Source organism: Epinephelus moara, chromosome 10 (assembly GCF_006386435.1).
Source record: "Epinephelus moara isolate mb chromosome 10, YSFRI_EMoa_1.0, whole genome shotgun sequence".
Taxonomy (NCBI): domain Eukaryota; kingdom Metazoa; phylum Chordata; class Actinopteri; order Perciformes; family Serranidae; genus Epinephelus; species Epinephelus moara.
This window is the reverse complement of record NC_065515.1, coordinates 45,016,438-45,043,754: the sequence shown is the minus strand read 5'-3', so window position 1 is coordinate 45,043,754 and position 27,317 is coordinate 45,016,438. Positions and strand designations below refer to the sequence as shown.

Here is a 27,317-nt window from a genome sequence, read left to right as displayed (position 1 = left end):
TCAGGTGCACTGTGTAGCACGTTCATGCACCGTTCTGCTGTGTGTGTTTCAGTTCAGTGAGTGGGACTACGTCGGATCTTCGGTCAAGCACTTCACAATTTGGTGAACGAATCTTTTAAACAAATCTTTTTAATGAATGGATTCTAGTGATTCAGGACACTGAAAAGAAATGCTTTGCACATCACTAGGCCTACTGTGGACACTGGACAGAGTGGCTGCCTGTGACGATGGCGAGACTGCGTCTGTGAAGCGCTGCAGAGCTGCAGCAGTTTGTGTAGCTCTGTGTGTAGCTGGCCGACACCATTCGAACAATGTGGACACAGCTACCCAATGAGGATTTTCCTTCATCTCAAGTGCAGATATTGACAAATTTTACTCAGATTATACTCGTGCTCGTAAAAAGTACATTTTCCGTACTGGATACTCGTTTTCACCTGAATACTCGTACATTCCTAGTGAATACTATATTCAATAAATCACAAGAAAGGTTGAATGATGCCGACTGACTTTCTCTGTCTGGAATGAATGAATGACACAACACACAACGCTGACTGACAGCGATTCCTTGTTTAGGGTGAGCTGAGATGTGTTGCAGTACTTCTTGGTATATTAAAGGGGTAAGCAACATCCTTTCTTAGAGAATTTATTCATCAGACAGATTAATAGGACTTAAATTAGGTTTTGATAAATTACATTTTCAATTTTCAATTAAATGCCCAGCCTACTATTGCTTGCCCATGTAAAATGTATGTCAGCCCACCTTGCAGGTGCAGAACAGCTCTGAGTCGTCTTCTTGCAGCAGCACTGGTAGACACCGGAGAACTGCAATCCGGTCCACATTGATGTCTTGTGTTTGCTGTAGTGAAACGTAAGGGAAAAGAGAACAAAATGCAAATGCTTAAATACCAACCATATATATTTACACTGTTGTGGACGTTACTGTGCTGATTTGTTTTTCTCTCTATTTACTAGGGAAGTCCCAAATAAACTTTTTTGGCCTGGATCGATATCTGAGTTCTTTGCCAATGCCAAGTCTGATCCATTATAATTATATTTATCTAAATGTTGATTAAATATATATCTGACACACTGAAATAATGCAGCTGTAGCCAACTACATTTGACACACCTTATTTTACACATTTGTCTAGATCCAAAACTATAAAGTTCATAAGCTTAAATCATTTATAGGATATGAATTAATGTTTAACTGGGGAAATGTGACTCCTGAAATTGACGTTAAGCGATCAGCTCGAGAGAAGACCTATCAATGTGCTGGAGTTGTGGGAACTACGAAAACACACGACTGTACAGGTGTTACAGAGTGGAGCTTCTTCTCTCACAAATGATCTTTGGCTGTGTACAAACAAACTGACCACAGAAAAGTTTGCTTTTGGCATGTTGTTTAGTAACTCACTGATATGACATGCCATTGGCAACGTTTGCCATTTTAAGTGGAGGAAGCGGCTGTCTGTGCTGGCTAAAAATGAGAAGCTATTATTTGAGTGCTCGGTATACTGCTCTTTGCTAAAAAAGAAGAGAGATAACAGATTTGTTAATGATTAGTTACAATCCATGTTTTGCCAACCCGGGTGTCATAATAATTTTTCATATTCACACAATCTAATTTTCACTCAAATATACAAGCAAAATCCTCACAAGCTGCTGTAAAGGACAGCAGCATTGTAACACTAGCAAGCTGAGGTGGACAAAACAAAGTAGAGCACAGTAAAGAAAAGATCATACTGATCCATTAAAATAGGTTCCGATCAGCTCCTGTACTGATCCTTTGGATCTGCTCAGGACATTCCTATAATTTACCTGAGAGTATGCCTTTAAGATGGAAGAGATCTTCTGGGCACATCGACCAGATTTTCCCTGCATCTCTCTGGCTATAGCCAGCAAACGATCTGTGTGTTGATCCAATGCAGCATACAGTTCAACTCTCAGCTGCTGGTTGGTGATGCGTTGGTATTCTGCGCGAACCTGATAAAAACAAAGTGACCTCAATCACTCCCCCTTAACATCAAAAACATACCAATAATATTTCAGTCTATGTATCTCAGATGATTGCTAGCTACAACACACAATGTGACAAATACATGAGAAAACACAGTGTGACAAGTACAAAAACTAACAATCAAATGAACTACATTCCATAGCTCTAATACACTTTAAGTACCTGGTGTTCCAGGAAAAGAGCTGGCCATCTTTCCTGAACATGCTCCACAGAGGGACTTGAATTTACAATCTCCAGCCTTCTTGCAGCAAAGGTCTTGCTCATGTTGGCGTCTATCACTGAGAAATCTATGCTGTCTTTATCCGTTTTCTCCATTTCCATCAACATGTTGACTCTGAGCACTTCCAAAGTGTCCAGCGTTTCCCCCTGAGGAAGCTGCGGCAGATAATTGACATGTTGCTTGGTTTGAATTAGTTTATAGAAGAAATTTCAAAACATACTATTTACATTATTTACAGTAAATAAGTGAGAAATGTTTTAACCTGCTAATGGTAATTATGTAATATTACTATGGACAGTGCAATAACTGCTTTTATTTTGAAGTAGAAATTGTTAGTTTGATGTTACCTCCGGTGAAAAAGTCCGTTTGTTTAACATTACCTTGTGCTTTTAAAACCTGCAACATACTGGCAGGTTAAATGTTCCGTTTGAATGACACCCGTTTGATTATTACTGGAAGCTTCCACTACACAACACTCATTAGCCTCGAGTAACACGTTATCACTTCACCTGGTTCGCTGTCGCTTTGTGTGTGTGTCGGATGGTGAAACTCCGACACAGAGAGCAAACGAGAGGACAGAGGCAGCGCGACCACAAATGACAGTAAAACGTGTCTCAGCTAGTTTAGCTAACGTTAGCAGCTTCAGTTCATTAACTTATAGTGGACGCGCTCTGCTGCATGCTTGCCAAGGCAGCTGTGTGGCGCCGCGTCCATGTCCCATGTATTTCGTGTTCATCATGATTTTGATTCACAAAGCACATTCTAACCTACTAACTATTCTCTGTATATCTGTGCGCCTTACACATGCAACAACACTTGCAACACTTGCTAGCATTTGTCAAGTTAGCACAGCGTCAAAGGGGCTAACGTTAGTTTGAGGTCAAGAAAGTAAGTTTAGCCATACACTGTAATCAATTTAAAACATAATTATTGTAACCTTACCGTTTTCCACGATGTGAGAGCCTCTCCCCCTCTGGCAGAATCCACAATGATCGCGCCGAAATGTCAACGTCGGTTAACGATCGTGTCCTGCTGGCTCTGATTAGCTGGCAGCGGCAGGATCAGACCTTTCGTCATCAGCCTCCTCGGTTACCTATTGGTGCTTGGCTGAAACTTGAACTTTAGAAGAATGCGCGGCTTTCCTTAGAAAAATAACCTATTTCCATGTACTATCTAACATTACATTGCATATTATGCATAATAAATGACATGAACATTATGTTCTATTATGTTTGGTAGTTGAAAGTTACTTTCACAGAGTTTGTACATTCATTTAGATAGTCTGGCTCAGTCTGTTTTTATGCAGGGTTTTCTCAATGCCAACCACATTATTTCTTTATCCTGCATCTCTCTCTCTCTCTCTCTCTCTCCCTCTCTCTCTCTCTCTCTCTCTCTCTCTCTGTCTCATTGTGTCATACGGATTACTGTTAATAGATCCCTCCTCAGTTGCTCTTCATGAGGTTTCTACCGTTTTTTTTCCCTGTTAAAGGGGTTTTTTTGGGGAGTTTTTCCTTATCCGCTGCGAGGGTCATAAGGACAGAGGGATGTCGTATGCTGTAAAGCCTTGTGAGGCAAATTGTGATTTGTGATATTGGGCTTTATAAATAAAATTGAATTGAATTGAATTTCCAATAAAGTAGATCATTTTTAATGGAGTGGAGTTCACAGAAAATACCACTCACATGCACATATCAAAAATTCCTATAGGCTAGTCCATACTGTATCCATACTGTATCTATTTGTTATTTCATGAATCAGAATCAGAATCAGATTCAGCTTTATTGGCCAAGTATGTGAACACATACAAGGAATTTGACTCAGTTTTTTTACTTCGCTCACAATGTACAGACGTAAACATGAACATAATCACAACATAACAAACATTCAACTTGAAGAACAAAAGAATGGTATAAAAAATTAAATAAGTAAATAAGTAAGTAAAGTGTCAAGTGTTCAGAGGCCCTGTCTATTATAAATATGTATTTAAGTATATATACAATATGTTATTTACAGTGTGGATTTGTAGTGCAATTTAGTCTGTATGTAAAAGTCTGTGGGTGGATGGAGTCAGGGGGTCAGGGGGTTACTGACACTGGGTGACTGATATAGTGTTCATCAGTGTGACGGCCTGGGGGAAGAAACTGTTTTTGTGTCTGGCTGTTTTGGCATACAGTGTTCTGTAGCGCCTGCCAGGGGGGAGAAGTTCAAACAGATTGTGTCCAGGGTGTGATGGGTCTGCAGAGATGTTTCCTGCCCGTTTCCTGACTCTGGATGAGTATAGGTCCTGGATGGTGGGCAGTTTAGCACCAATGATTTTTTCTGCAGTCCTGATTGTCCGTTTCAGTCTGTTCCTGTCCTGTTTGGTGGCTGATTGTTATTTCATCAGGGTTAATAATATTCTCATCTCAGCCTCATGCAGCCCACTGTCAACATTAACTGTCATCATCATGTTGGCTGTTATAGACTATAAACAATACTATGCCCTTAAATTCACACATTCTCATGTTACTACTCAGATGGTTACTGCTTTCATTCACCAAATTATTTTTGTCCTGTCCATAACTGTCAACTTACTGACATATTGAAAGTATGCTTATTACCTATTCACGGTATGTTATACTTACTTATATCATAATCAACACTTATGTTGACTGTCCCACATCGACATCCTCCTGGATCCATATTCTTCATGTCTACATACTATCTATAATTTTGTCACCCATGATTGTCCACTGTGATTTTATGTTGGTCTATTCTGTACATGCATGTCGTTATAGTTTTTGATGCTTGTTGTATTTGTGGCAAATGTGCTTACTTGCAGCCATAGCTGAAAATTGTTTTGGTTTGTGTTATGCGATGTACTGTATGGTCAGCCTACCTGCTTACCTTTTGTTATAATTGGTTAAGGTCAGTAATATTCGATTTTTTTCAGAATCACTAGAGAAAATTGAAACACAGCCTCCAACTCACCAATAGAAAGGCAGTGGGTCCTCACAACATGGTGCATTACCACCCAAAATTTAACATTGCCTGATGTCAACTTCACATTCTCTATAGATTACGCTTAAAAATATGATCCAAACTAAAATTAACTAAAACTTACAACAACATAAAATATGTATGTTAATTGAAATGACAAATGCTGATCATTAAATGTATTCAGCTTATTTTTGCTAATGTTATGTACCAAAAAGTTGTCAGTTATGACAATAAAAATCTGAAATACTAATATCTTATTCTAATGGTGATATATGAAATAACACCTTAAAGATACCGAATGCTTAACATGAGTTTAGTATTTATTGCCACTATTTTTGTTACATTGATTAATTACATTAATAGAGGAATATAAGTGACAGTCAACCCATATACATTAAGTGGCTTTAAAAAATGTTTCAAGTCCAACGAACCATTAAATTGTATGCTCTGCGCACAATTTGTTTGTTGTTTACAATATACATTATTTTGACATTAAAAATTTAGGTCATGTTGCCATAAACATTGTAACACAAATTTGGGTATAAACAACTATTAAAATGTATACATAGTGCACAATTTCTATGCTGTCCATTGAGCTTAACAATATATGCCATTTCAGCATTACATATCTAAGTTGTATTGATATAAACAGTATAACACAAATGTAGGTTTTGTTTCTACTCAAAGATTTTAAGTTACAAAAACAAAGAAATGGAAGTTGTACTCAACCTTTAAATTTAACAATGCTTTGACTAATTTTTACTTAATTATGTGTACTAGAAAATAATAAGTTGGTAAAAACACAGCAAATTGTGGCAGTTTTATGTTAAGACAGCAAAACATTTTTGTGTTCACCATAACTGTGCAACTCTTGTTGATATTACATGTTTTTGTTATGTAAAGTGAACACACATTTTTCATTTTATTGAACAAGAAAGTGACTGCTTGTCATATGAACATAAAAACATTGAGTACATATTTTTACAACCATTTGCAAGTTCATTCAACTACTAAAATGTATATGTAGTGCACAATGTCTATGTTGTCCACTGAGCTTAACAATATATGCCATTTCAACATCAAATATTTAAGTTGTATTCATATAAACAGTATAACACAAATTTAGGTTTTGTTTCGACTCAAAGATTTGAAGTTACACAAACAAAGACATGGAAGTTGTGCTCAACCTTTAAATTTAATATTGCTTTGACTAATTTTTACTAAATTATGTGTACTAGAAAATAATAAGTTGGTAAAAACACAGTAAATTGTGGCAGTTTTATGTTAAGACAGAAAAACATTTTTGTGTTCAGCATAACTGTGCAACTCTTGTTGATATTACATGTTTTTGTTATGTAAAGTGAACACACATTTTTCATTTTATTGAACAAGAAAGTGACTGCTTGTCATATGAACATAAAAACATTGAGTTCATATTTTTACAACCATTTTTTTAGTTCATTCAACTTTCAAAATATATGCTAAGTGCACAAAGTATGTGTTGTTAATTGGCCTTAAAATAAATAGGCTACATCGGCTTTATAAATTTAAGTGAAATTAACTCAAAAATCAAAAATTGCTGACTTAACATAAAAAAATTATGTTGTGCTCACAAGGGATGAGTGTTTGTGTCAAGTGAACATAAAGTTTTTATGTCATTTTGATAGCACTGAACATTTGTGTGGACTTTACAATAAAATTTTGTGTCACGGATGGATTGGGGTTTACAGTGTACCTTGAATTAAAACTGACACTTTGTGAACTCACTGACTAAGTAAGATGAAAGCCTCCAAAAATAGCTGCCAGTGGGTGTCTTACCGGACAGTTTGTCTCAAGAAGCGGTCGGGGTCCTGGGCAGTAAAGGTGGTGAGCAGAGACCCTGCAGGCAGACCCTCCTCCAATTTGATGGACTTGGGATTGGGGCTGAACTCTGGACTCTCGTTGATGTCCAAGATTCGTACAGAGACGGTTGCTGTAGACTGACGAGGCAGGTGGATGCCACGAGCCAGCGGGACCTCATTCTCTGCCTCCACCGTCAGCATGAAGGAACGAGTTAGCTCAAAATCTATTGGCTGGACAGCAGAAGGGAGGGACAAGATGAAACTGACATGATACACCAGATATCCAAAGCATTTACATGGGGAACATTAAGCACAATTCATGCTCACTGTGTTTGTGGAGCATCTTAGTTGCTACATGTTTAAATCATACAAATATGCTTCTCTCAATATGTTAATGAACTTAACCATATCTATCAGACTGCTTTAGGCCCCCAGTTGCATTCTGAGTTTTCATTATGTAAGCATATAAAGCTATAATGAGTGGGTAACATTAAAAACAAACAAACACATACCATAGTTTGCCTCCACAAACCTGTCAAGTTGCACTTACAGTTTGCATTAATGTGAAAATATTGATGCTTCACACACATCTCCACCCTGATGGCACATAAAATCTATACTATCAGCACAGTTTCAAGGTGAACACCCAAGATTAAAGTCACCAATTCAGTATCTGTCCAAATGTCTCTCCCTCTGCTCCTGAGATATGATATCATGGCCAGCAAAGTGTTTTATGCATAATGAGGACATTATGATATCACCGTGAAGCTGACCTCTGACCTTTTGGATATAAAGTATCATCACTTAATCATTATATCCTATTAGACATTTGGGTGGCGTTTCAGCATAATCAGCATATGAACTCATCAATTGAGTTATGGCCAAAAACATGTTTTATGAGGTCACAGTGACCTTGACCTTCGACCATCAAAGTCTAATCACTTCATTCTTGACTAAAAGTAGACATTTGTGCCAAATTTGAAGAAATTCTTTCAAGGTGTTCTTGCGATAATGAGTTCACAAGTATGAGATGGATGCAAGGTCACAGTGATCTTCGACCTATGACCACCAAAATCTAATCAGTTCATCTTTGAGTCCGAGTGAACATTTGAGCTGAATTGGAAGAAATTCTCTCACGGTGTTCTTGGGATTTACAAGATTGCACCTTGCATTTACAAGAATGAGACAAATTAAATCACCTTGGCTTTGACCTATGACCACCAAAATCTAATCTCTTTATCATTGAGTCCAAGTGAAGGCTTGTGCCAAATTTTAAGAATTTCCTGAAGATGTTCCTGAGATAATACGTTCACAAGAATGGGACATATGGATATATGCGTGGATAGCTGGGTGCACGGACAAACAGACAACTTGAAAACATAATGTACCCAGCCATGGCTGCTGGTGGCGTAGTGATATAAAAACATAAAAATTAGTGGGTGAAAACCCTATGGAAGGGGCACCCTGATGGCCTGGGGCATAAAGCTGACCATGCGCAGACCAGGCAGAAAGCGGTGTTTAGCAGCCACCAGTCTTTGAAGCCTGCCTGGCACTGCCCAAGTTTAGACACCAGCACTTCAGACTCTTCGATGTGATGTTTCGCCTCCATGACATCAAGACCCCACTTCAACTGCCACACTCCACCTCTGGTTACTCTTGCTGGTGAGACTGAGTCTCCAGTGGGCTGTGTTGGACCCCCCCCCCCCAGCCACTCCCACTGAAGCCAGTAAGTCATCTTTGTTATTATCTTCTCGCCCAGCTTGTGTGGCTTTCATGTCGCCTCCTCTTTTATACAACTGGCAGTGTGTTGAGGTACCCTAGCAGCAGCCACTGAAAGACGAGAGCCCCGGCTGTGGATATGGTGCAGGTTCGCTTGGAGGACAAGAAGCGCACCCCCCCTTTGACGGCCTGGTGGCCCACCTGCTTCCGCAGTCAGCATGTTGGACAGAGAACAGGGAGCCTTTAACCACGACTGCTACATGACAGAGAGGCGCTAAAGTAGTGGTGAATGAGTGAAGTCTGCAACAGGCTCTTGCCATGTGTGGCTGAGACTCACGCTGCCTAAAACCACCATGGGGATCTCCATTAGCCACAGCCATTACAGAAAGTCTTTTCAGATTAATCTACATGGTCACTCAGCGCTTTAAACAGCTAGAGGAGGAGAGATGGCAGTCCTATTGGCCCCTTGCTCACCCACAGAAGGGAGACGAGACAAGGCATGGTACTCATGGTACTTGGTAATGTGGTTTAATAAACGTTTTTATTAAAACAAATTACATTCCTCAAGAGCATTTCCCTCTTCTCCCTTTCTCCCTGGTTTCACAATCACTGAATTTTGGCTCGTACAACCATTTTCAGATGAGGCTTCATGACTGTGCTAAACACACACCCCACCCAGCTCCATTACAGGAGAAAGGGGACAGAGGATTTACACTAGTGTAACCAGTTTAACCCAGTGGCTTCATAGCGCTGTGTCCATTAATGACGCCACATGCTGTGTGATGGTCTAATATTTTTATCTTTAAACTCATCCAGTGAGGCTACTTCATGTATCAGTTATTAGAATCAAAGTGACTGGTTGCATAAAAATATATTTGACTATTTTCTTCTACAACTACAAATAATTTCTACACACTTACAAACTGTAATTTTTCCAGCAGTTTTTGTCAGGTTTAAAGGAAGATTTACGAGCACACACTTACTGATCAATGTTTGAAAAGCTCACCATCTCTCTATTTATATTCTTAATCACCATCGTAACAGAGCATCACCTCTGCATTTTTGTAACACATCCACCACCCCAACCTGCCTCCTTAAGCTCCAGACTGCTTCCTTGTAAGAAAACATACAAACAGTTTTTGGGAACAGCCTGACAGGGGAAGCGAGCCAGACTATTTGTTACACTGTGATAACAAGGATTTGGAACTGCACTCCTGTCTATTCATCTGGCGAATGAATGCACGTGATACTGCTTCTCAACAGAGCAAAGATGCAGTTTTGCAAATCTGCTGCTCTGTGCTTCACTGAAACCTGGCTTGACAAATGCATCCTGGACACTTCGCTCAATCTGCCAGGCTTCCTACTCCTCTGAGCAGACCGCAGAGCTATCGGGGATCCGGTCAGAGGTGAAACCTACTTTTACAGAAACTAAGGTTGGTGTACACGTAATAGTGTTGAAGAAAACATGCAAAAAAACGTTTTCATCGGCAGTAAACTGTTTTATTCACCACAAGACTTTTCCTCCTTCACCCTGGTCGGTGTGTACTGCCCACCTCAGCCGTTTGTTAATAATAATAATAATAATAATAATAATAATAATGATAAACTTTATGTGTATTGCACCTTTCTTAACAAAGTTACAAGGTGCATGCACAAGGAATAAAAATACAGTGACAATAACATGGTAAAACAACAATAAAAACAACGTAACAACAATAATGAATGAATCAGTAAAAACAGAAGGAGAAAAGAGAACATGAGCATAGATGCACTAGACTGCTGCCATTAGCAGGAATAAAATGCCTTTTTATAAAAATAAGTTTTTAGAAGAGATTTAAAATTAGATAAGGAGCTGGCTAACTTGATGTCCTCAGGAAGATCGTTCCATAATCGGGGCGCATAGATGGCAAAGGCCCTGTCTCCCTTAGTCACAAGCCTAGTCCTAGGTATAACCAGTAGAGTCATGTTTGAGGACCTCAAATTACTGGCTGGCTTGTAGGGAATTAAAATCTCTGTGATGTAGCCAGGAGTTAGGTCATGGAGAGCTTTAAAAGTTAACAATAAAATTTTAAAATCAATTCTCAATTTAACTGGCAGCCAGTGAAGTACAGCTAAAACTGGAGTTATGTGCTCAAATCTCCTTGAACCGGTAATCAGTCTGGCAGCAGCGTTTTGCACCAACTGCAGACGGTGGAAACAACTCTGGCTAAGACAGGTGTAGAGGGCGTTGCAGTATTCTAAGCAGGAGGACACAAGGGCATTTACAATTTTGTTGAGGTCATGGAAAGATAAAAACAATCTAATTTTAGAAATGTTTCTTAGGTGCATAAAACAAGATTGAACGGTTTTCTTAATATGGGCCTCAAAACAAAGATTAGAATCAAATGAAACACCGAGATTTCTTGCAACATCTTTGACATTCACAGCCAGAGAGCCAAGACTGTTTTGGAAATGGGATCTGGAACTGAGGGGGCCAAACAAAAGAACCTCTGATTCGTCAGCCTTGAGTTGAAGGAAGTTTTGGGACATCCAGCACTGGATGTCGACAAGACAGGCCGTGAGGGAAGCAAGACAAATGGGGTTAGAGGATTTAAGTGGGACATAAAGCTGGGTGTCGTCAGCATAACAGTGAAACTGAATGTTGTGTTTGTGGATAACCTGACCAAGAGGGAGCATATATATTGAAAATAATAAAGGGCCAAGGATAGATCCTTGTGGGACACCACAGGAGAGATAAGCAGATGATGATGAGGCATTGCCAATAACAACAGAAAGGGTTCTCTCTGAAAGGTAGGAACAGATCAAATTAAGGGCAGTGCCACCTAGACCTACCCAGGACCGGTTCAAAAGTATGGCGTGGTCCACCGTGTCAAAGGCTGCACTTAAATCTAGGAGAACTAGAATTGAGGAGTCACCAGCATCTAGAGTTAAAAGAAGATCATTTGTAACCTTAACCAAGGCAGTCTCAGTGCTATGGTGGGCTCTAAAGCCAGATTGGAACTTTTCAAATAAACTCTTGTTACTCAAATTAGTAAGGAGCTGAGTGGAGATCAGTTTCTCTAAAATCTTCGATAAAAAGGATAATTTTAAGATGGGTCTGTAATTAACAAGAAGATGAGGATCAAGACCAGGTTTCTTTAAAAGAGGTTGGATTAAAGCATGCTTAAAAGAGGAGGGAAAAACACCGGAGACTAAGGAGTTATTTAAAATGGAAAGGACGGTGAGACCAATGGTTTCTAACACCTCCTTTAAAAAAGATGTGGGAATAATATCCAATTGACAAGACGAGGGCTTCATATGTGAAATAGTTTTAGTAAGAGTTAACAGAGTGGTGAGTTCGAAGGGATTGAGTGATGCTGAAATTATAGGTGAGACTGAAACAACACGGGTAGATGATGTCTAATGTTCTTAACTTTGTCCTGGAAAAATTGGAGAAAGTCTTCACATTTTTTGGAGGAAGAGATGGAGGGGGGGAAATGACTGAGTTAATCACTTTAAACAGGGTCCTAGGGTTATTACTATTATTGGCGATGATGTTGGAGTGATATGTGATTTTAGCATTCTTAACAGCCTGTTGGTAAGATGCCATGAGTTGTTTTAAGCAGATAAGGTAAGTGGTTGATTTATTTGCCTTCCATTTGCATTCTGCTCTTCTGCACTGTCTCTTGATGGATCTGGTATGTTCATTTAGCCACGGTTGTGGATTATGTTTAGGGATTCTAGTTTTGAAGGGTGCAATTGAGTCTAGGATAGACAGACAGTTACTGTTAAAATCGTTGGTCATGTCATCTAAAGAACGATATTGCTCTGGAGGACAAGAAAAGGCTAAAAAGGCATTACGAAAAGCACTGGCAGACGCAGAGTTAAACACACGAGATCAGGTAGAAACAGGGGGCTTAGACGAAGGACAAGGGAGAGGAGCATTAAAAGCCACAGCTTTGTGGTCAGACACACAGACATCTATAAGTTGTAGGTTACAGGGAGCGAGGCCAAGTGAGAGCACAAGATCCAGAGTATGACCCTTAAGGACCGAACATACTCGGGCGTACTATTAGCGGAGCGGACTCCGCGAGGAATGTCCACAGTCATTCGGGCTTTCATAGTTGAGCGCACTTCCGCGTTGTAGTTTACTGTAAAAATGTCCGTGAAAAATCCCTGCGATGTGAAAAATACATGCTGAGCAGTCACTGGTGCGCGGAGCGGAGTCCGCGCGGTCGTAAAATCTGAGCTTTGCAAGCGCAGGGCTTGTGGACGTCCGCTTTGAGTCCGCGTGGACCTCCGCAGAGTCCGTTCCGTGTACGTTCCGCCCGAGTATGTTTGGGCCTTTAGTGTGAGTGGGGTCATTTACAGACTGAGTAAAATCAAAAGATTCAAAAAGGCTAATAAAATCAGCAGAGAGAGAGTGGGATGGGCAACAGACATGGATGTTAAAGTCTCCAAGTATAATAATATTGTCAAAGCGCTGAGTGATAAGGGACAGAAGTTCAGAAAATTCAGTAATAAAGCCAGCATTCAGTTTTGGGGTTCTATAAATTAAAACACAGAATACTGAGTCTCTACTGTTAATTACAAAACTAAAGATTTCAAAGGTGGTAAAATTTCCAAAGGAGATGGGAGAACATTTATGAACATTCTTGTAGAATACAGTGAGGCCCCCACCCCTCCTTGCTGGTCTTGGTAGGTTAAAATAAGAGAAATTAGAAGGGGAGGTTTCATTAAGAGGAACATTGTCCTCTGGGCTAACCCAAGTCTCAGTGATCATGAAGAAGTGGAAATTATTTAATAAGATGAAATCATGGCGGATGAAGGACTTGTTGGACAAAGACCTGACATTTAAGAGACACATTTTAACAGAGGAAGAGATAGCTGGACGATGATAGGCAGGCTGACGATGAATAGTGGGTCTGACTAGGTTGTCATTGTTAACAGTGCATGCTTGGGGAGCATTCAAACAGGGCCTATTACTAATAATAACTGGAATGACCATAGAGCAAACAGTGGGAGAGTTCATTGAAACAGGTGATGAATCAGCAGAACCCGCATTATTCAGTTTTGGTGCGTTAGGAGTCAGAGATGTTTAATCAAGATCATTATGGGGTGGAGATAGTCAGAAAGGGTTATATATATTTATATATATATATATATATATATGACATCTATTTAATAATTGGTGAAGAAGCTTTTGTTTGCAAAACTTTTTTGCAAATTTCTTTCTGAAATGGCTGTTTTGCATATCCAAAAGTTTGATAATATTGTTTCAGGGACTGCAGTTAGTTACAAGCTGGTCTCCATGCTAGCTCTGATAACTTGACAGACCATCACAAAGGGGCGGGGCTTAGTGAAGGGTCCATCAGTGGTGATACAAGCCATAACCAGTTGCTGAGCAGAAATGATTTAACCACTGGTGTAAGCCATAAAGCCGGCTGAAGCGTTCAGATGAGGGAGACAAAGTGGCAATAGGACCAGATAGGATGCAGCGTTTGCCCAGGCTTTCAATAGTTAATGCAAGTGACTCTATCTCTTGCTGTAGTTTGATTGACTGCCTAGCCATGACGTCATTCATCCCACAGTGCAGTAGAACAGTGTGTACGGAGAGATGGAGATCCAGTAGTGTTGGAGCAAGTTCAATGAAATCTGCAACTCTTCCACCAGAGAGGCAGTATGTAACAGCGCCGGGGAGTTCTACGAATCTCACAATGGAGTCGCCAAGGATAAGAAGCTCTGCTGTGTCCGTGTTATCAGTGCTACTGTACTTGGCGAGCTTGGGAGGAAGGTGGCGCTTTGTTTGGCTAACTGAGTTAGCCACATTAGCACTGTGGGAGAAAGTGGCTTCGTTATCCGCCAGGTGTATGGAAGAGGGGGCGGTAACTGAGACAGCAGCAAGTCCGGGAGCATGAGTGATGTTTACATAGGGGCTAACGCTACACGTGGATGATGGAGATGAAATACGGGGATGTTTACAAGTGGGGTAACTGTCTCTGGAGTTGGGATTACAAGGAGACCGGCGTCTTTTCGACGATGCTGCAGATCGTCTGACTGCAGGAGGGAGAGAGGGTGGCGAAACTGGGTCCTCAGTGACAGAAAGAGGAGCCAAGTGGTTGAAGAGTTGAAGCGGGCCATCGTCAACTTTTGGGTCGTAAAGAGGAATAGAAATTTTCTTCCTCCCTGACAACCGATGACCAGGAGGAGCAACCGGGAGCAGGGGAATCACCGGCCGGCTGCTCCAAACTAGCCAGCCGGTAGGAGAGCTCTGATTGACGCTGGAGAAGATCCATAATGAGAGACTCAATGGATTTTAACTCAGTTTTTATATCAGTGATTGAGGACATTGCAGCCATCCTTCGAGGGGAGACCACAGCTGAGCAGCCAGAGAAACAGAGAAATCAGAGCAGGTAAGGTGAGTTGTCCTGGTATCCTTTAGTGAAATGTGGATGCTCAATAGTTCACTGTCAGTGTCAGCAGAGAGATGAATATGCCAGAGTCTATGTGTTGCACGCAGTCAGACTGGCGAGGTGAATCCGGGGACTGTAAGCAGAGAAACAGAAAAACTTCGGCAGCAAGGTCGAATGAATGAGACGCTCTGTTGTTTGTTTAATGGTAGCATAGCAGAAAAATGACCACATATTGAATCTGTTGTAGATCACAATCAGGGACTGTGGTAGTGAGACTGAAAGACCAAGAAGGTGTATGCAAACAAGACTTACCGGCAACAGGCCCAGAGGGCCCGGTTGCGGTGATTCAGCTCAGTCATTGGTGAAGCTAGGATCACAGCCAACCAACACTAGGCAGCAACTCAGTAATCCATCCAGCTACTGCTGGAGCCTGGGCCTGGCCTGGTGGTAGCTGGCTGCTGCTGGAGCCTGGGCCTGGCCTGGTGGTAGCTGGCTGCTGCTGGAGCCTGGGTCTGGCCTGGTGGTAGCTGGCTGCTGCTGGAGCCGCTGTTTCACTGTCTCCACAAACTGCAAGATGACCGTAGCTCCAGTAGCCTGCAGGCGAAGTCGACAGCTCTCCGTGTTCAAATAAACCACACTACACATGGAGACACGGTACCGCTGGGTAGCCTCAAGTCAGCCTGGAGTCTGTCGGCTGCAGGAAAAAGTGCAGCTCGACGCCTTTACCAACTTATCAGGAGTAAAACATTCCGTCGGGCAACTTCAATCTTGGCACTGGGTCTCCTGATATCGCAGGGATGTGCAGTCCAGCTCTCAGGACTAGTGTACAGTGATAATGGGCTCTACATACTGGGCCTGTCTCCCTCTATATAAACGTCATTATGTTTAGACTCCAAACAGGTCACCGGGCGATAATGAGGCGGTACAACACCTGGCTGACTAGATTACTAACGTGGAGCAAAAACATCCAGGCTCCCAGCTCATCATTCTAAGGGAATTTAACAGAGCAAACCTCTGCAAAGAATGATCAAAAATCAGTTTCCCATCAGGGAAAATAACACACTGGTCCACTGCTGTACGGTAATAAAGAACGTATATAGCTCTGTCCCCTGTCTGGATCATCTCCTCCCTGACAGGCAGAAGCTTCACTCTGCTGAGCCTGTGGTAAAGACTGTGATGAGATGGATTTTGTGAAGACATGTGACTGCAGACCAAAACCTTCTGTATGTACAGCAAAACTCAGACAGCTTTGTCAGACTGAGGAGGAGGCCTATAGGAGTGGAGACAGACTCCTGTACAAGCAGACTAGTAACACACTGATGAAGGAGATTAGAGTAGCAAAGAGGAGCTACACTGAGAAGCAGAGGAAAAAAGAGAAAAAGGAAGACATTCCTTGAATAGGCTCCCAAGAGGAGACAACACAGGACAGTGCAGCAAAGGTGTTTCAGAACACTGCTATGGACATCATAAGTGACTTGGACACTTGGTTTCACACTGCAAACACTCTAAAAGGATTTTTCTGCTGTTCTGAAAGTTGGACAGATTAGTGAGGATTAAGTCTCTTCTGTGTGCCAACCACTGATCATGAAGTATTTCAGATATCTTAAACATGAGTTTCAAAACAAAGTAAGACACCTTAACATTGTATATGCTGCCACTTTCCCCCTTACTTGTGCCCTCTCAGTCTCCTGAATGCAGTTTACAAGACGCAGATGCAAAGCATTTTTGTGAGCATTGCTTTACTTATTATTTGCACACTGCCTATGGCTGTTGCTGCTGGCAAGATAGTTTTCAGTGAGCTAAAACTAATCAAAAACTATCTGAGGTCTGTTATGTCCCAGAACAGGCTTTGCAGTTTTGCCATGCTGTCCATTGACTGCCAGTTCGCTAGAAAGCTGGACTTCAAAGTAGGGCTGCCCCCGACTAACAATTTTCCTTGTCGACCAATAGTCCATTAGGGCAATTAGTAGACTAGTCACCTGTATGTCAATATTAATCTAATTACAAAATTATATATTTTGAGCGGGGCAGCACAATGGTTTGAGTTCATGGTCTGAGAAAGAATAATTTAAGTAACATTTTTAAGACTGTGCTTCATTACATCTATAATTTAACATATTCTATCTACAAGTGCACGTCACACACTGAGCGAGCTGCCTGTTAATTATGCTGTCGGCAAAGCAGTAATGACTGTGCTTAGTGGCTAATGGGCATGTAGCTACTTACATGTTGTAGATGATACCTGATGTTTGTAGTCGCCGAATGATAGGCAAATTCTGCCTGCAGAGTTTACGTATCACCTTCGTCCTTTTCCATTTCCACTTCCATTTTGTTCTCTATGTCCACTTTACAGCCGCATATTTTCTTGTTGGTATAGTATGGTACATCTAGATCGAATATCTGCTGCTGAATTTATTCTGTTATGTCGTTCTACAGTTAATAATGTAACTTTATTTCAATTGAAGATGTTAAGTATATTCAGTTCAAGTCATTCATTAATGTGAAGAGAAATTTTACATACAAGAAGTACATACAGAGTTATGATTTCACAACTCACTGTCAGTAAGTATTGGACAGTAAGTATTGGACTATAAGAAAGTTGAAAGTCCGCGAAGGTGGAGTCCTTTGAAGCTCTGAATGGGTCAATCTGGTTCTGGGGGTGAAGTTACAGCAGTGATGCAGGGTTGCTATGGCCAGTGGTGGTGGGGCTCAATTTGATATCTTTTCATGGGGCCCACAATCCCTGGCGGTCCCCATGGTAATGATGGCTTTCTATCAGGCTCGGAAGGCTGGAACCCTGTTATTTTTGCTTTGACTTTTTTTTTTTTCAGAAATGTTTTCACAAATTCCTGTGAAATGGTACATTGTAGACACATGAGATTTCACCACTGATTGAAAGTTGTGTGCAAATGCTGCTCAAGAAATATGACACCAGTTGGCTGCATGGGTGTGCTTTAACTAAGGCCCAAAAATTTAATTTTGAAAAGGGCATGCCCCTCACACCGTAAGTAGAATTGACTTGAAATTTGACACAAATGTGCAGCTCAATGTGCTCTACGAAAAAACATACAAGAACCATGACGGGACAACAGGTGAAATTTTTCGCCATTTTGAATTTTTATGAAAAACACATTTTTGACATCCATGGGTTCAATTTGTGCCAAATTTTATGTGAATCATTATTGGACAAAGCATATCACAAGTTATCAAAAGCTTGTTTATATCTCATTGCCTTTTGATGATATTTACCAATTTACCAAGAGGGGGCGTGGCTCAGCACACAAGTGGATGTAGCTCCATAACAGTTGAGCCAATGGTCATGAAAGTTGCAAGAACTGTCTAAAGAGGTGCCAGCAACATTGATCGCTAGGGGGCACCAAAAATGCAGAAAAATGAACTTGGCACAATACAAAAAATACTATAAATTAAAAATTGTTTGTCGAGTCAATGCGAGGCTTGCATCATATGTTAAATAAAAATGTTGAACCACGTGAGTAATATTATTTTGAAATTGGTCAATCAAAGGCACTGCAATGCCATTTTGATTTTTATGAAATACTCATTTTTTATTATTATTATTTTTTTAAAGATAATTTTTGGGGCATTCTTAGCCTTTATTTGATAGGACAGGCAAGCGTGAAAGGGGGAGAGAGAGGGGGAGTGACATGCAGCAAAGGGCCACAGGCTAGAGTCGAGCCCGGGCCGCTGCAGCAACAGCCTTGTACATGGGGCGCCTGCTCTGCCACTAAGCAACCGACACCCCATGAAATACTCATTTTTGACATCTCCTAAACCGTAGGTCCGATTTGTACTAATATTGACCAACAAACTTTTGGGTGGGCCATGGCTCAGCACATAAGTAGACCTAACTCCATACTGTTGAATCAATCATCACAATACTTGTAGGATATGTCCACAAAAGTACCTTAAACACATCCTGAAAGCGTCATTCAAATAGACCACACAGGGGTGCTACAAATGCGGAAATGGGTGTGGCATAACACACATCAGACTATGATTTAGAAAATGTTTGTCTAATCATTCCAAAACTTGCAGGATATGTTGAATTATAATGTTTGAACCATGTGTGTAAAATTATTTTGAAATCGGTTAATAGGGGGTGCCACCAGTTCCAAACAAATGCAATGGCCTTTGGCATGATTTGACCAAAAATCAATGACCATTTGTTCAAACCTCACCAAACCTAGTGAATATTTTTAACTAAGTCATTAAAGCATCAACGCATTTGACTTACAGGAAGCGCCAGTGTTTCCAGAGAAGAGCGTGGCCCAATAGAGATCTGTATGTAAATGAATGGGCATCTGTCCCATCGTCATAAAACCTGTTGGTTATCGTTAATGGAGGCGTTGTGAACCGTCAAAGGTCTTGATCCTACCCAGCTTTCAAGTTTTAACCTTATGGGCCCGAACGACGCAAAGTGCGTCCAAATTCACACCTGTTCTTCTCTGTGAATTTTTTACGCATATCACCTGAAACAGCGGAACCGCAGCTTTCCAACAAGACCAAGCACTTGTCAGTAGTCAAATGTTTTCACAAGGAAAAACAATGATAAAGTTACACTAAAATTATGCATAACAAAGCTTTCATACAGCTTTACACACACATTACTCTTGGATGGATTACTTACGAATGCAGGGTCGCACAGAAATGCCATACATATCACATGAAAGCAAAGGACCGGAGTTTTCCGATGATACCAAACACATCATTGTGCTGTCATCCCATCACACTGTAAATACAGATCAATTGTCTACAAAATAAAAACCTGACGAATTTCTTTATAATTCATTGTACAGATCTTGTTATCAGTCACTTCATGTAGTGAGGAATAATATTATTACTATTTTTCTATTATCATAGATGTAAATATTGCATGTTTCTTTCAAATAAAACACATTTTTGACTTGTGAATGAGTCAATGGACTTGCAATAATGAAAAAATACTGGCAATTATGTCCGCCTGGCACAAACCACATGTTTTGGACAACCGTGAAGTGGCAGAATGTCCTATCATCATGGTTCTTATATTGCCAGATTCCAGAGAGTCTCCCCTCTTCATATATGGCAGAATATGTCTACTTCCAACTTGCTAAATGTAAGAATTTAGTAACACTAAATTAGTAGTTCATTGATGTAAAATGAATATAAAATACAGGCACATAGAAGGGCATGCAATGGTGTCAAATCTGGATAGCCAAGATTGTCCTGAAAAAAAAACAAAACAAGATATAGCACGTGTATGTAGCCTTTATAATGACTGTGATATGAGCTTGAAAGTAAAGGCAGTAAAAATACCCCAAAAAAGGCCTAGGACCCAAAGGGTGAAAGGTCCGTGCTGGCTTGAAAAGCTTGCTGCTTATGGCTATATTTGTGATGTGCTATTTGTATACGTGTGTGTGTGTTATGGATACTAAATCCCACCTTGACCACAGTCAGCAGGCCTTCGTTGGTGGTGGGGTCAGTGGGGATGGAGAAGCGTCCGGTGGGGTCTCCAGCGATGATACGGAACACAGCGCTCCAGGCTGAAGTGTGAGGCTGGTCTTTATCTGTCACAGTCAGGTTAGCAACGATGACATTCAACCTGTTCTCATGAATCTCCCCAAAGAACTGAAAGAGACAGACAAAAATGGAAACACTCTGCAGCATTTTAAGCACCAATGTGTCACTTTAAAATCAAACAATACTTTAATCCATTGGAAAAATAACTGTAAACAAATAAGACCAAAGTGAAGATGATTGTTTTTCGAAATAAAGACCATGTTTTCCACATATACTGCGTCTTCCGGTCTATCCTGCTCAGCTTTACTGAGGAAGATAATGGATATTTAACTGGTTTGTCACTACCCTCTGCCACTGCCAATAAAACCTCAGAGAGCTTCAGTGTTATAAAAGAGAACAATACCTTGTCAATGTTTGCTGTTATAGAGCCATTACACTACCGGTGTGTGTGTGTGTGTGTGTGTGTGTGTATGTGTGTGTGTGTGTGTGTGTGAGAGAGAGTGAGAGAGAGAGAGAGAGAGAGAGAGAGTGTGCGTGGACCTACTGTGTCTGTAGTGAATTCAGGGGGATTGTCGTTGACATCAGTGATCCTGATGACAGTGGTGGCAGTGTTGGACAGGCCATAGGTGGGATTTCCTTCCATGTCCGTAGCCTGGATGATCAGGGTGTACTGGGTGACTTTCTGGAAACAAAGTACAAAGGGGGTAGAATTGTTGGTATCAAAGAAACATGTTTCCTAACTGTACTTAGGTAAACAATTCTTTCTTATCTTAGGATAGGAATTTAGCTTTTACAGAGCCGTCCTAACTTAGGGATTTCCCAAGTTGGGATGGCATAGACCCTGTCATAATTTAAAAAATAAGCCAAATAACTGCCAAAAATCTGTCTGTTTGGCAATCACAATGAAGATGGGGAACAACAGAAACACCAAAATATAATGACTGAATGGCTACTTAAACTATATGACACTTCAATTCCTCTGACCATGTAGTAATGGGTATCAACTGCCAAAACAATTAATGAATAATTAAATAATAATAGTTGATGATTAAAATAACTGATGATTAATTTTGAATTAAGTCGTCATCCTCCACGGACACAATTAGTTCCAGTGACTCCTCATTGCAAAAAATTGATCGCCTGGCTTTTCGTGTCCATGGTAGCAAGCTAGCTAGCCAGTGACAAGTGTTGAAATTATGGCTTCTCCATCTCAAGTAGCCTACTGGTGCACTCTAATCAAAAATTAAGGCAGTCTGTGTACATTATAAACACAGATACAGGCATGACAGGATGAGTGCTGTTTGAAAAATCTAATTTACAATTATAGTTAGGATTTCTTAAGGCAAAGTAGGAAGTCAGCGATAGGATGGGACACAGTCATGGATTTAGGAATTGCTCCTGTTATAGGAAGGTTTTTCCTATCTTTAAATCTTAAATTAAGGTAGGACAAGAACTTGTTTCTTTCTGAAATGAGGCCTCAGATTTTTTTTTTTTGTAGAAATCTTTAGAAGCTCTAGTTGACATACTATTGACCAGAGCATCCCACCATCCATACTTTTTTTGAATGGATGTAAAACAAATCAGTGCAATAGTGTTCAGAGGGCAAATGACTGCATGATTTAACAGGGGTTCTGCACAGCCCCTGCACTATTTCAATAACAATATATTTTTTTAAACTTTAAAAGGTTGGCAAAAAACTCTCATTATACTGTATCTATGAACAATAGTCTTTAGAGTTCCTGGTCAAATTTAATTCTTATCTGATGTTTAAGATTTAAGATGTTTAATATATTTTTAGACCTTAATTACAAAATCAAGGTCAACATATCTTAAACAATTAATTCAGGTTAATTACAATTTAGACAGATCCTTCTTGACTTTGGATGCAATTGTTCACAAAGAAAAAAAATCTCCATTCATCATCCACTTGTTTGAGGCTTTTGGCTGTATCATATGGGGGCAGTTATGGCTCAGAGGCAGAGCAGGTCATCCACTAACTGCAAGATCAGGGGTTTGAACCTCAGATCCTTGATCAAGACACTGAACCCCAAATTGCTCCCAATGGCTTTGCCATCAGTGTGTGAGGTGATATGGTTGCTGAGTAGCAGGTGGCACCCTGTATGGTAGCCTCAGCCATCAGTATGTGAATATGGGTGAAAAGCACTTTGAGTGGTTTGGAAGACTATAAAATGCGCCATACAAGTGCAGTCTATTTACCATTTATCTTCATCATCACATTTAGTCTGCTCAGTGGTCATATGGCTGGTAAATGGTAAATGGACCTGCACTTGTATAGCGTCTTCATATTCATCTGACCACTCAAAGCGCTTTTAATACTATAAGTCACATTCACCTATTCACACACTGGTGGCCGAGGCTACCATACAAGGTGCCACCTGCTACTCAGTTTTTAACAAACTCACACACTGATGGAACAGCCATCGGGAGCAATTTGGAGCTCAGTGTCTTGCTTAAGGAGCCTGTGGTTGAACTGCTGATCTTCCGCCTTTAAGCCACAGTCGCCCCAGTCTCCTCATATGGAATGGTAGATGTCCTTTCTTTCCAGTAATTCCAACCACCTTTGTCTGCTTAGAATTCTAATTTCAAAAAACATAAACTGTTTAGCTCAAAGTTTAAGCCAACATGGATGGGAAGTCCTAAGACTGCTCTGTACATCAACAGTCCCATGTCAAGTGAGAAGACCTTAGGGCTCATGAAGAGCCTGTGATGATGATCCAAAGCTCCACAACAAGTGAGTAAATGAACATTCAGTGCAGAACGTTTTGTTACCTTCATAGTATTTCAAAATGCAATAACACTGATCTCACCCACTGAATGGGTGCACTGAATAGTTTTTAATGACATTTCAGGTGTGCCAGCATTCAGTTTGACCTCCAAATAAAGTGCTTGAAATCAGTGTTTCCCAACTGGTCCAGCCACAGGGTCCACATTTCTCCTTAGTCATTAGTTCATGGTCCACACAGTATATCTTCAGCATCATCCTTGCTTTAGACCATGTTGTTGAGCTAGTTTTCCATCTCAGTCAAATGGCAGTATGTTAGTCACTCACTCTACAGTAGGAAACGACTTGAAAAAAAAATCTCTGCGCCGGAAATTCACTGTACTCTAAAATAAAGTGTGTTTTTTTTTTTTTTTTACAAACTTGACATGTTTCTGAGTCACTTTTGGACTGCGACCAACAAGTTGGGAACCAGTGCTTTAGATCATGTCGATAATCTGCTGGTTGGTTTACTAGTGGGTATACAACCCATAAACGACTACCTGCTGTTGCATCAACCATAGTCCCAAAGTAGGTCACATGGTGAAAGCTGATCCATCTCCATGATAACTAAACCAACTCCATCTTCAGTCAAAGACCTTGAGATGTGGTTGAAAGCTTGAGGGACCATTAGCCAGTGGGCTTGATGGAAAGACTATGTATTTAAGCAGAATTATCCACTGAGGATTATTGGGATCAGTGTTTAATAAATGTATACACACAGCTGACATGTGTCTAATGTGTGTTAAGAATGTAAAGATGAACTAAAGAGAGAACTAAATTTCCAGGGTAAGAGGTTGACTTGATGGATTTCAAACTTTTTAACAAATCTTTGAAAACATGCAAAGAGCATGACCAGATGCATAGGATCTACTGATGCAGGAATATGATGGGAGAAAGACCTACAAGCTGTCTTAGCACTGAAGGAGATACTGCAGGCTGGACACACATTCACAATCTAAGAAGCAGCTGCTCCATGTGGGCTTAAGAATGAGCCTTACAATATGTCCACCCCAAAACACACACACACCTCCCGATCAAGGCCCGCTGCCACAGTGATGATGTCACCAGTCTTGTTGTTAATGGTGAACATGTTGGAGGAGGGGCTCTGGGGATTCTGGGAGAGGATCTTATATCTTAGCATCCCATTAGCAGTTTTTGGATCATCCTTGTCCACTGCTGTCACTGTCATCACGAAGGATCCTGCAGGGACACACACAGTGAGTCAACACAGATATGCCAGTGAGGAAGGATGTTACAAGTGTGCGTGCCTGTGTGTGTGTGTGTGTGTGTGTGTGTGTGTGTGTGTGTGTGTGTGTGTGTGTGTGTGTGTGTGTGTGTGTTTTCACCAGGCTTGGATCCCTCTGGTACAGAGCCGTTGAAGACGGTGTGTATGAACTCAGGTCTGTTGTCGTTCTGGTCGATGACATTTATGACAATGTCGATGGGATTCTCCACCTGATTCCCATTCAGGTCCACTGCATGGGCTCTCAACTGTATACAAACACACACACACACACACACACACACACACACTAGATCATACCTGACAATGCTCAACAGCCAATGTTAACTGATGGGAGAGTCACTGGTTATGCAGGTATTAGGTTATATGATCAGCAGTTCGTTCCTTGGTAGAGCTGTGATTGGGCCCAAAAAAATCCAGCCGGACCCTACATAAACTCGGTCCAAAACGGACCCCTGGTAGCAATTTTTGGACCAAGCCCAAATAAAAACCTGAATTTCTTCTGTTAAAGAAATATGTTATCCAATTTTTAATACTACAACATTTATTACAAGCTAAGGGATCAGAATCAGAATCAGAATCAGAAATACTTTATTGATCCCCGAGGGGAAATTATTTATGTTACAGGTGCTCCTTGCAAGAGAGGAAAGATACGTGAAAATATAAGAAATTTAAACAATAGTATTTACAAATATATAGTTAAATAAACAGGAATTATTAACAAACATAAACGTAAATAAATATATATATATACATATATATATTGTAAACTGAACAAGATTATTTACACAAACAGAATATATACAGTCAGGGTGAATGGGGTTATTGCACAAGTTAAATTAAATTATTGCAGTGTGTGAAAAAGTCTCAGGGCCACTCAGAGGGAGGAGTTGTACAGTTTGATGGCCACAGGCAGGAATGATTTCCTGTGGCGCTCAGTGGTACATCTTGGTGGTATGAGTCTCCCACTGAAAGTACTCTTGTGCCTGACCAGCACATGGTGGAGAGGGTGTGAGACATTGTCCAAGATAGTTTGTAGCTTAGACAGCATCCTCCTCTCTGACACCACCATCAGAGAGTCACACTCCATTCCCACAACGTCACTGGCCTTGCGGATCAGTTTGTTGAGTCTGTTGGCGTCCGCCACCCTCAGCCTGCTGCCCCAGCACACAACAGCATAGAGGATAGCACCACAGGATGTGGTTCCCCGCACCACCTCTCCTTCTTCTCTTTCTTATTTCAACAGTCTCATGCGTGACAGGTTTGGCAGAGTGGACCACGCCCCTCAGTGTGTCTAGTACACACAGCGAGCCATGGTTTTGTGGTGCACAGATGATGATCACCGTCTTTTCGCTACATGTTACACACATCCCTGCCTCTGCTGGGGAGGCAGAAAGAAACACTGCCAAACAAGTCCCCTTGCAGCTCCTCTCTCTCATTCTCTCTTTGTCGTTTTCTGTCCCTCTCTCACATGCACTCTCTCTATCTCCCCTGGTTCTCCACTATATCACTCAGTTGTACCACTTTCCCTCTCTCAGTCAAAGCCCTCAGGATCACCCAGTAGGATTCATCCTCTGGGGACCTTGAATATTTCTACTAAATTTCATGGTAATCCAACAAATATCAGTGAATCATGGGTAAAAAATATTGTAATCAATATTTAACTGGAAAGAACTATATGAGAAGCAGGCACTTCAGAACATATGTATTAGGGCTGTCAACGAATATTCTAAATACGAATTAAATTCGAATTTGAAAAAAAAATGGACCTTCGAATGTGAAAATTGATATTCGATTGTGGAGAGAAAAAAAACACCACCGCAGCTCCGCGGGGCGGCGCAGCTCCGTAAGAGCCTGTAAGAGCCAATGTTTCCCTCATGAATAAACACGTTGGCCCAGCTCCTAGCTCTGACAACTACATATATCCAATCAAATGAATATTCATCAGACAGCAAATGCAATGCAATGCAAATCACCCTGCTGCGACTCCAGATTTCCTCTCCCCTGTGTGAGTTGCATGTGTGCATTGCTACAGATCAAAAGGTTAGACTCTGCTCTCAGAGGTGGATGTGACTGTATTAGACATAGTGAGTAAACACCATGAGTATTTTTTTTTTAAATAATTCCTCCTCTCTGTGCATGTCAGAGAAGATATCCAGAAGAGAGTGACAGCAAAGATGAAAATAAAAACAGAGGGTTGACATACCACCAAGGTGGTGAGGCAGATACAAGGAAAAGTGTATGCAATGTACTTCTATTTTTTTCAGTAAATAGACTGTACACAGGAGGTGCTATGGTTGGTGTTACATTGCATTTTATGTTATTTGAATCCTGGTTCAAACTCCTTGTAAAACCCATTGAGGTTCAACTTTCAACATTTTAGGAACTAAGATTTAAAAGTCAAAAAAGTCCTGTGCACACCAAAACAGGTGCGTAGGTGGGGAAAACAATGAATCAAAAAGGAGAACAACCGCAAACGTAGGAACTAAGATTTAAAAGTACTTTAATGTTAAGATTCAATTGAGCTCTATAATACGTTTTTTGTCTACGATGGCAGATACACTAAAGCTCTGACTGATGGCTAATAAGTGTAAATAGCCTG

General features: G+C 40.8%; 1 protein-coding gene across 1 annotated transcript in view; it reads right to left on the bottom strand.

Annotated features, from left to right (window-relative positions):
- Positions 1-27,317, bottom strand: part of LOC126396243 (cadherin-2-like) — a 430,873-nt gene that overhangs the window by 133,915 nt on the left and 269,641 nt on the right. Inside the window, exons 6-10 of the mRNA XM_050054177.1 lie at positions 24,819-24,963; positions 24,500-24,672; positions 21,235-21,372; positions 20,613-20,798; positions 7,037-7,290 (exon numbers count right to left, since the gene is read on the bottom strand). Of these exons, the coding sequence (XP_049910134.1) occupies positions 7,037-7,290; positions 20,613-20,798; positions 21,235-21,372; positions 24,500-24,672; positions 24,819-24,963 (896 nt within the window). The remainder of the gene's footprint in view (positions 1-7,036; positions 7,291-20,612; positions 20,799-21,234; positions 21,373-24,499; positions 24,673-24,818; positions 24,964-27,317) is intronic.